Below are 11,315 nucleotides of genomic sequence, written 5' to 3'. Positions count from 1 at the left end.
GCAAAACTTTTCAAAAACGCAAAGGAAAAACATTTCAGTTTTTAGTACATCGTTGTCGTGTAAACGTACCCTTAGTTTTTAACACTCTTGTAGAGTGGACTCGTGGAGACACCAAGAAGTGTTAAATTAACACCGGGGATTTTGCTGTGTTCATGCATTTAAGTTTTTTTTTTTTTTTTTTTTACAAATGAAGCAAGGGTTGTAACACCAGTGACGATAACACCAGTGACAAATTCCCTTTAAGATGATTTTTCCAAGATGATGTCAACAGCATCACAAAACATACATCACTGATCAGACTAAAATCAAATTTTTCAATAAAAATATTTCACATGAACATAAAACAATGTAACACCAGTGACATATTTAAATGAACAAAAAAATAAAAGGTAAAATGTAAATTAATAAATTTTTCAGCATGGTAGGGGAATAACTATGCATTTGAGTAGACTCTTCTTCCTCTTTTTTTTTTTTTTTTTTTTTTTTACTTTGATAACGCCAAAGACATGAAATCAAGGGACAAGTGTTCTGTTTAAATTATTGAAATGATTTACTTATATTGTTTAGGTTGTATGCACACTTTTTAGGCTTTGCACTAATGCTAAGAAAACAAAATTAGTACAAAAATAAACATATAAATAACTGTAAATGTCATAGAAATGGTGTACCAGAAAAAGGGCCAGGTTTTTATATATATATATATATATATGTTCTAAAAAATTTGTAAAACAATACTGAGTCAAACCATTAAATTTTATTTAATACAAGGTTAGTTTGGGGACCTGGGTAGCTCAGCAAGTAAAGGTGCTGACCACCACCCCTGGAGTCGTGAGTTCGAATCCAGGGCATGCTGAATGACTCCAGCCAGGTCTCCTAAGCAACCAAATTGGCCCAGTTGCTAGGGAAGGTAGAGTCACATGGGGTAACCTCCTCGTGGACGCTATAATGTGGTTCTCGCTCTCGGTGGGGCACATGGTGAGTTGTGTGTGGATACTGCAGAGAATAGCATGAGGTCTCCACGCACACTATGTCTCCACGGTAACACACTCAGCATGACACATGATAACATGCACGGATTGATGGTCTCAGACGCGGAGGCAACTGAGATTCATCCTCTGCCACCCGGATTGAGGCAAGTCACTACTAGGACTTAGAGCACAGCATTCCAAATTGGGGAGAAAAGGGGAAAAAAAACAAAAAAATACAAGGTTAATTTATAGAATGCTGCCTTTTTAATGGGGTTTCTTGACTATATGAAATCTTTGACTGAAAAGTCAAGGGACATGTCTGTCACCGTACTTTGATAATGACCCGGCTACAAAATGCTATTTTAAATTTCCACCATTAATGCTCAAGAAAAAAAGATGAAGTCAACGCTAAATAGGGTAACTTGTTACAATAAGAACCTGATGTTTTTTCAAACTAATTTTACAATTTTTATTAACTTTTATCGATATACACTATAAAAATTGGGAAGGATTGGAAAGAAGCCAACCAGGGTAAAATGAGCAGCCCAACTTAACTTTTTCTTTTGACCATAGATGGCACATTTGTGAGATTTATCAGATGAGTTTTGAGGTTAATTGATCTAATTTTGTAGCATTGGAAAATTGTGGTCTAGACTGTGACATTCTATTATGTTGGATATTAAAAAATGTTATGTCTATTTATTATTGTGGATTTGTGGACACAGTAATCTATTTGTGGATTAATATCTTTTTTTTTTTTTCTTTTTTTTTTGGAAAGGTAAAGTTAGACCCTTGGGGTAAGATATCTCCAGTGGCATGTTGCTGCTGGTGTTTTTATTATTTTATTTCATAATAAGTACTTTACTATTATAATAAATGGGGTTATTGTTTAATAATTAAATGTGTTAAATGTACATTTTAAACATCTTCACTATTCATTATAACCTAAACTAATTGAGTGGACTCATTCAATATGAATTCATAGTACTGCTATTATGACATCCTTTCAATAAAAATAATAATAATAATAAATAAACAAATAAATATGGACATCTTAATAAGAAATTTGTAAATAATTAATAGGCCTGTTTATTAACCATAGAATAAGTTTACGTTTTGGATGATTCTTTATGACTGGATAATGTTATTTTATTTGTTTGTCATTATTCAGTTATTCAATTATTCAAAATCCATTAAAAAGTAATTGTCCTCAACATATCTGTTAAAAAAAAAATGCATTCTGTGAAATTTAAACACGAAACATGACAACATGAAACAACCCATGAAAAGGCAAAATGGGAAAGGTAACAAACAAAAATATTGAAACATTGCTAATTATATTGTATGAGAGAAATTGTAATTAATTGTATAAAATAAATGTTTTTTTGTTTTTGTTTTTGTTTTTTGTGACAACCTGACATTTCTGAAAAATCTTAATGACAACTGATAAAAAAATAATAAAAAATATTATATTCACTTGTTAACCCAAGTGCTTCTACAAAGATATTATTCTACTAGAAATCATAAAAAATTACAACCCCAATTCCAAAAAAGTTGGGACTGTATGAAAAATACTAATAAAAGAAAAAAGTAGTGATTTGTAAATTATATTCTCCCTTTGCTAAATTGAAAACACTACAACTAAACGTTAAATGATGTTTTACCTTGTGAATTTCACAGTTTATTTTTTTATGTACAGTCATTTCAAATCAGATGATTGCAACATGAATCCAAAAAAGTTGAGACAGGGGCAATTTAAGACTAATAACAACTTGACGAGTTTAAATAACATGGCAATGTGAAACAGGAGATGTTAAACGTGACGTAATCATGTCATAGTATATTAGGAGCCTCCAAAAACAGCCTAGTCCTTCAAGAGCAAAGATCGTTCAAGATTTGTCAATTTGCCAACAGATGCTTCAGCAAATAATCCAGCACTTTGAGAACAATGTTCCCCAAAGACAAATTGAAGGATTTTGTGCATTTCACCCTCTACAGTGCACAATATATTTCAAAGATTCAAGGAATATGGACAAAGAAGAAAACCACTTGTGAATGCGCATAATCTCTGATCCCTCAGACATCATTATCTTAAAAAACATCATTCATCTGTAATGATATTATGGGCTTGGGATTACTTTAGTAAACCTTTGATAGTCAACACCATTCGCTGCTGCATCCACAGCTGCAAGTTAAGACTTTACTATGCAAAGCAGAAGCCATACATCAACACTGTCCAGAAGTGCTGCCGACTTCTCTGGGCATGGTCTCATCTTAGATGGAAAGTAGAACAGTGGAACCATGTTTTTTGGTCCAATGAGTCCACATTTCAAATAGTTTTTGAAAAACACAGCCGTCATGTTCTCTGGGCCAAAGAGGAAAAGGACCATCTAAGCTGTTATAAGCATCAGGTCCAAAAGCCAGTGTCTGTATGGGCCAGGGGTGTGTAAGTGCCCATGGCATGGGTAACTCAAACAACTGTGAGGGCACCATTAAAACAGACAGATATGTAAAAATCTTGGAGCAGCATATACTGCCATCCAGCACCGTCTTTTCTAGGGACATCCCGTCATTTTCAGCAGGACAACTTCAAACCAAATACTGGCCGAATAAGCAGAGAGTGTGGGTACTAGATTGGACTGCCTGCAGTCCTGACCATCTCCAGTTGAGAATGTGTGGTGCATTATGAAGCGCATAATACAGCAACGAAGAACTTGTTCAATTGTGCAACTGAAAACATGCATGATGGATGAATGGGGGATAATTCCACTTTTTAAACTTAACAAAATTGTGTCTTCAGTGCCTAAATGCTTTATAAGTATTATTAGAAGAAATGGTGACGTTTCACATTGGTAAACACTCGACTGTCCCAAATTTTTTGGAGTGTGTTTCAATCATCTGATTTGAAATTACTGTACATAAAAAATTCACAAGGTAAAACACCATAAAATGATTATTTGTAGTGCTTACAATTTAGCAAAGGGTGAATATAATTTACAAATCACTCCTTTTTGTTTTTATTGTAATTTTTCATACTGTCCCAACATTTTTGGAATTGGGGTTGTATCCTAGCTTTCGACAGTTTTGAACGACATACCTTACTACATACCTTAAACCCCAACATACAAAACCATTGTCAAAAAAACAAAAAAACAAGCAATTATGCAATGTGACATTTGACTTAAAATGTTATAGTTACTGTAATATACTGTAGCTCTTGTGTCAACTTCCATGTGACATTACAGTAAATGTTCTACGTAAAATGCGGATTATACCACAACATAAACATCGGGCTCCTTACAATGTTCAGTGGACCATGCTGATTAGTTTTAAATAACATGACCTAAACAAGCCAGCTGAATAAAGATTTTTCTGCACATAACTATTTTTCTTTTTTCTTCATATATGGGAATCTCCAAGTTATGATGTAAAAAATAATTCTCTAGCTCAGCCTACACTGACCAAAATATGTATAGACCAAAAGTGATGATTAATAACCAGTGGGTGTTAAAAGTTTTTTGTTTTTTTTGACACACAGTCATACCACCAGAGGCATGACTCACAGAGAATTGTGACTCTTCATGAGCACAAATGGCCTCTCTTTCACACAGTTCTGGGAATAACGAGGCAACTTAAAATACACGGTAAAAAATGAAATAGGATTTTATCCAGCTTATGGGTGTTTTTGAGTCACAGAAACTCAAAATGTGAATTACTTTGCATCTACATAAAAACACATATTAGACCAACAGTATTCCCCAAATGTTGTCCCAACCAGTCTAACAGAGTTGTCTGAAAGAAAAATGTCAAATTGAACAATGTTGCTGATTTGTTCCCAGCATGCATTGCAATATAAATTAATTATGCAGTTAGTGTTATAAGTTTAATTTGTGCTTTTTGCTGACTTTCTTTGTACTGTTTTTATTTTATTTTATTTATTTTTTTTTCTACTGTGTGGTGATGTTTTTAGGAGCTCATCTTTATTTATCTTTGTTACATTTGGTTTGTTGATTGTCACCATTATTGAGGTTTGTGCAAGGGTTGAGGTCTATTGTGTGTCTATGTCAAACAATTGTACCACCTTGACTTGCAAGATCTACATGTACCTCTCTCTTAAGAGGTAAAGATTGCAGTTAATTTCACACACACACACAAAAAGAAATCACTGTCTGCATCACCTCAGTCTACTACGATGAAATTCAAGAGGATGAACTACTACCAGCTGTATCCCACTATTTTCAGCAGGACAACTTCAAACCACATACTGGCCAAATAAGCAGAGAGTGTGGGTGCTAGATTGGACTGCCTGCAGTCCTGACCATCTCCAAATGAGAATGTGTGGTGCATTATGAAGCGCACAATACAGCAACGAAGACCCTGTACAATTGTGCAACTGAAGACCTGCATAATGGATGAATGGGGGAAAATTCCACTTTTTACACTTAAACTTGTGTCTTCAGTGCCTAAATTCTTAATACAGTAAGTGTTATTTGAAGAAATGGTGATGTTTCACAGTAGTAAACACTCGATTGTCCAAACTTTTTTGGAGTGTGTTGCAATCATCTGATTTGAAATTACTGTACATAAAAATAAATAAATAAATGAAATTCACAAGGTAAAACATCATATAATGTGTAGTTGTAGTGCTTACAATATAGCAAAGGGTGAATATAATTTACAAATCATTCCTTTTTGTTTTATTGTAATTTTTCACACTGTCCCAACTTTTTTTGGAATTGGTGTTGTACAAAATAATAATAATAATAATAATAATAATTATTATAAACCTTTTGTTTAAACAATGGCCAACAACATCTACACAGTTTTCTTACGTAAAACAAGACTTGAACTACACATAGATAACTCTTATTGGTATTATATTCATGCTATTTAGCCAGAGGGGAACAAGACACAACAAAAAATTGGCTAAAATATTTTTTTTCATTTACAGAACAAACAGATTAACATTGACTAAGCAAAGCAATGTTACTGAGGACTATTATTAAAGGAAAAGATTAAAATTCTCTCATGATTTACTCACCCTCCTGGCATACCAGATATGTATTACTTTCTTTTTTCTGCAGAACACAAATTAAGATTTTTAAAAGAATATTTCAGTTCTGCAGGTCCTCACAATGGAAGTGAATGGGTGCCAAAATTTTTAAGCTCCAAAATCCACATAAAAGGAGCATAAAAGTAATCCATATGACTCCAGTGGTTAAATCCATGTGTTCAGACACAATATGATAAGTGTGTGTGAGAATTAGATCACAATTTTAGTCATTTTTATAATAAATTCTCCTCTCTGCCCATTAGGGGGCGATATGTATTAAGTATTTGAATCATCAAAAACAGAAGAAGAAGAATGGGAAAGTGAAACTGAAGTGGAGATTGACTGAGCAGGGGTAGAATTTATGGTAAAAAAAAAAAAAAAAAAGGACTTAAATATTGATCTGTTTCTCACCCACACCTATCATATCTCTTCAGAAGACATTGATTTAACCACTGGAGTACTTTTATGTTGCCCTTATGTGGATTTTGGAGCTTAAAAATTTTGGCACCCATTCACTTCCATTGTGAGGACCTGCAGAACTGAAATATTCTTTTAGAAATCTTAATTTGTGTTCTGCAGAAAAAAGAAAGTCATACACATCTGGTATGCCAGGAGGGTGAGTAAATCATGAGAGAATTTTCATTTTGGGTGAATTATTCCTTTTAAGACAGGTGTTGAGAAAACTCAAAAAAAAAACTTAATGCATCATGTTGTTAAATTATAACGTTTGCTCAACAATTTTTCTTTTTTTTTTTTTTTTTTTTTACAGAGTACAACCAAAAAGGTGATTAACCCATATTTAGTGCTTGAGACAAATATGACAAATAACTGTGGCAACAATTTTGCAAAACTGCTTTATTTTTAATAAACAGATTTAAACAGAACTCTTCTCAGCCATTACAATTTGTGAATCACACATAATTTATTTTTTAATCTATCTAGAAATTTGCATTTAATTCGTAGCTGTGCAATATAATTTTTACTAACAATTTCCCACTGAATCTCAATGCTTATAAATAACAACAGTAATGAATTAAACAAACACCTCTGAGCAACAATCAGTCTGTCTTCTGTGGACGTATAGCCAGAGGAAAACTATCTCCCCCAGCTAGGTCTGTTTTCTCCCGTGTTTTTAATTTTCTTTCTTTCATTTTCCCCTCTTTACTAACAAACATCATATGGCATTTTTGTTCCTTGCCACAGTTGCCTTTGGCTTGCTCATGGGGGGCTTAAAGACAAAAACATTAAAGCATGATTTTCAATGAGGTTTTTCAATGAAGCTGTTCACTGGGGACATTTAAAACCTTACATAACAGACAGTATGATTTTCTAAAAAAAAAGCTGCTTTAAAAAGCACTATACAAAAATAAATGACTTGATATGAAAATTACATCTGTAGACTTAGTCGTGTTAGATGGCAAGAGCTAATTGCGCGGACTGCTTTAAATTATGTTTTGTGCCATTATTGGCCACAGTTCTTTTTGCACTCTCCTTTTCTCCAGACATTTCTAGCTTTCTGCTTGGTTGAATGTCTTGCTGTTTTACATTACCATGCATTCAATTTTCCAATGGAAATTTTTAGTCTGTGTCATAGTTTGAAACACTGTGTCTGTTTGAGAAGGCCTTTGTGACTTGATGCCTGAATGCATGGCAGATAACATAGTACAGCAGTGGATCAAAGCATAGGTGCAAGATGGAGAGGAGTAGGGTAGACTCTTTGGCCAGAAACAGACTCTTCTTCAAACTGCAATCAGAGAACACCTCTATCTGTGTAAACGTGTACGGCATACGCACAGCATGGTATGGCACAAAGCTTACCATGTAAGCCAAGGTCACCACTGCGATGTTTATGAAGGCATGCCGGGCAGTCGCTTGGTCCTCGGGGTCTGATTCACGTCGACACCAAAGCTGCTTCAAGACCAAGCCATTGGACAGAAGCACAGCTGCAGAGGCATTGAAGAATATAGCCATACCCAGAAATACCGACAGTGCATGCCAGTGCTTGCCCAAATCCTCTTTTAGGTCAGAGCAGGTTAGGCCATGTTTTTTTGTAATGTTACCTTTGATTGGAATGGCCATGTTGGGCACATTGATGAAGAGCACAAGGAACCAGACCACTGCTGACATTAGCACCGCAAAGCCCACCTCTTGCAGTCGGAGCAGTTTTGAGCTTCGAGTGATTTGGAGGTAGCGCTGAACACTAACAAACGATAGAAAGATGATGGAAGCGTACATGTTGATGTAGATGAGTGGAGAACTCACTTGGCAGTGAAAAATGGTCAAACTCAGAGACTCATTGCCCAGATCTTTTGCAATCTTGACGGGAAGGGCCAGCATGAGGAGGAAATCAGATGTCAGAAGATTGATTAGGTAAACATTGATGCACTTTTTAGCGTTCTGGCTGGTTATGAAGGCCCACAGTGCCACCAGGCTGGTGGCCATGCCAATCAAGAAGATGAGGATGTAAAACGTGGCAAAGGGCACCATGTTGTCGTTGATGATACAGATGCTAGTATTTGGATTCCCCATTCTTGGATTGTATAAACTTGTAGAATCTAATTGTACTGTATGTAATCTATGTATTCAAGTCCTAAATAAATAAAGTAGGTCAAGGAGAGGAGTTTTAGTTCTCCTTTTTTTCATGTGACTACCCAATGCATCTGTAAGACCACCGATAATAATTAAAGTTGATTTAACAGTCTCACTTCACCAGAAAGTAAAGAGTGTGGAGGAAGGAAGTGGTAACCCCCCTTTTCAAGTGCACAAAAGCATTTTCCTGTTCTGTGCGCTCAAGCATGTCATGTCACATATCAGTATGAGACAGAAATTGCCATGGAAAAATCCTAGAAAGAGACAGAAAGAAAAATTATAAACATTTATTACATGAAATTCGTTTGCCTCCAACAGTACCAAGCGTTGAAAAGCTTAGGCTGGTTCAGATACAGTGTAAATGTCTAGTTTGTATCAAGGCAGTGAACTGAGCATACTTATCTCTTATAATTGATCTCATTCACAGGACTAATATTTAATGCACTGAAAAAAATGTTAACCTGAAAATGTGCTTCATGTGGTAAAATCTGAATTACCCGTTTTATTTATTTATTTATTTAAGAAAAAAAAAAAGTAACCTGAATACAAAAGGCTACACCAACAAAACCCATTTTAATGGTTGAAATACCTAAGTTAGATATAGCTCCTCATATCCTGTTATTGTTGGTTACTCTCTAATATTAAAAACATTATGTTTATAATAAGGCTGTTGATTAACACATTAATTTAGTGCAATTAATCACGCCATCGTAATAAGGAATTTTCCTACCAATGGAGCAATTCGAGCTTGATGACCACCTGCATGTTTTTGAGTTTCAGTCAGGAGGGGGATGTAAGCGCAGCTCCAGCTGTACAGCTGTTTTTTTTTTTTTACTATTTTACCTGAATCCTCTCCATCTTACATCAGTACATCCTGAACTCATGCATGCTCAAACCGTTAATCTTACGAATCTGTTCACACATAATATCAAAACTGAACTTTTCAGGTAATGTTACAACTTCTAATTCAGGGAAATAGCCAGTGCAAAATTTATTTTGTTTTCAATTTATTTTCAAACGGGGTGTGTTTACGCATGATCTCTAAACTGAAAACTGTAGGTAATTTTGCATCTTCAAAATAATATCACATGGAAAATGTTGATGTGAAAACCCTCAAACAAGGTCCACACATGCATACAGTTCTTTAGGGAAGTGAGCAAGTAATTGGTCAGCTGAAGTCCCAAAAAAGGAAACTCAGGTACTTCATGTAGATGTTGAAAATAATATCTTGATAAAAGAAGTAATTTGAATACTTCTTTTCATATATTATGTGTATTTGTACTGTTCTAATTCACTTGCTTTAAAGCAAGCCATGATGCTTGACATATCCTTCCTTGCTGTCAGTACTCTGTCATTACCCAGACGTGTCTCTCCTGGATCTATCAAAGAATACATCATAACCTGGATGCAAATGTTTTAAGTCTTCAAAGTACACATCAAAGATTAAAACAAGGATTACTTTCCCAACACAAAGAAGTCTAGTCATTGGTTTATCATTCTTTGGACACTTATGACCGATTCTCAGACACATCATGTCTCAGACAGGAAGGAACAGACATATGGTGCTTCAAGATAGCATTGGAAAGGGAGTACTTACCACATCACCAGATATTGAGATCCTGCTACTACAGCTACTACGATACTTGTTCTCAGAGTCTCTGTATTGGCTCCACTACATTACAAATCATGTTTCCTCTTGTCTTGGGGTATGGTCTTGATTATATCAGCCAACGGAGGGAAAGCATTCACCAGCACTCCTACAATGTAGTGCAATGACGCAGCGGAAATGTGAACTTTCCCAATTATTTGACTCTAGACAACCGCAAACCACCAGTTTATAAAGACTTTTCTCATTTGCATGTGCTCTATGTGCTATTAGTTCCTGGTTTGAGAGGCAGCAGGGTGGTTTTGACTTTCCTTTCGATGAGTTAAGAATAAAAGCTGCTCTTTTTGTGGCTGTCCTATATCACAGGACATTAGAGTCATAATAGAGTTTGCATCCTCTCAAACTCTTATTCAGTTCTAATTTGTGTTACATTAATTCTGTGGCACAAAATTCCAGAGTAAAAATAACACCTTCAAATGAACCGGTTTAAGACTTGCTTACTTTGCATACATGATGAACATTTGAATATTGTTACAAGAGCTTCTGTACATTACACCATATATGGTTTGAATTTCGTTTTGCTTCCACTGTAAAAAGTGGTAACCTGCAATTGTCACTTTAAGAAGCTATGTCTACCTGATCTAATCCTTAAAATTAGATTTGTTGGTGTATTCAGACATTAATATTTTTGACTTGAATCAAACCAGTTTAGTTAGGTGTTACAGCATTATTTTTGGGTTGTTTTTTTATCAGTGTAATATCTGATGCATGTGGCTAGAGTCTTTTCTATATTTTATGTTTTTGCTTATTGATATTATGCTTGAAATCAATTATAATCTATAATATATAATATACTATAAATATATATAGAGCTATGCAATCATATTCATGTGTTCACATTTATGTACTCAGTTTTACATTCATTTATATTGTCAATGTACTATTATCACTGTACTAATGCTCAATGTATTCCTTATATGTCCAGCCTTGTACTCCTGTGATTATACATTCATGACACCAGAAGTATTCCTTATATGCTCAACATGTATGTCCGAAAATTACCTCATTCTCTTTCTCTACCCTTGTATATGGGTTTATG

At 34.8% G+C, this 11,315-nt stretch overlaps 1 protein-coding gene across 1 annotated transcript; it reads right to left on the bottom strand.

Annotated features, from left to right (window-relative positions):
* Window positions 1–6,861: 6,861 nt before the first annotated feature.
* gpr171 (G protein-coupled receptor 171) lies at window positions 6,862–10,404 on the bottom strand. Its single transcript, XM_051679799.1, has 2 exons — window positions 10,208–10,404; window positions 6,862–8,864 (listed from the first exon to the last, which is right to left on the bottom strand). The coding sequence occupies exon 2, from the start codon at window positions 8,548–8,550 to the stop codon at window positions 7,600–7,602; it is 951 nt and encodes a 316-aa protein (XP_051535759.1). The 5' UTR covers window positions 8,551–8,864; window positions 10,208–10,404; the 3' UTR covers window positions 6,862–7,599.
* Window positions 10,405–11,315: the final 911 nt, after the last annotated feature.

The sequence above is a fragment of the Myxocyprinus asiaticus genome, chromosome 39 (assembly GCF_019703515.2).
Source record: "Myxocyprinus asiaticus isolate MX2 ecotype Aquarium Trade chromosome 39, UBuf_Myxa_2, whole genome shotgun sequence".
NCBI classification, from domain to species: domain Eukaryota; kingdom Metazoa; phylum Chordata; class Actinopteri; order Cypriniformes; family Catostomidae; genus Myxocyprinus; species Myxocyprinus asiaticus.
This window is presented reverse-complemented; position numbering and strand designations above follow the sequence as displayed.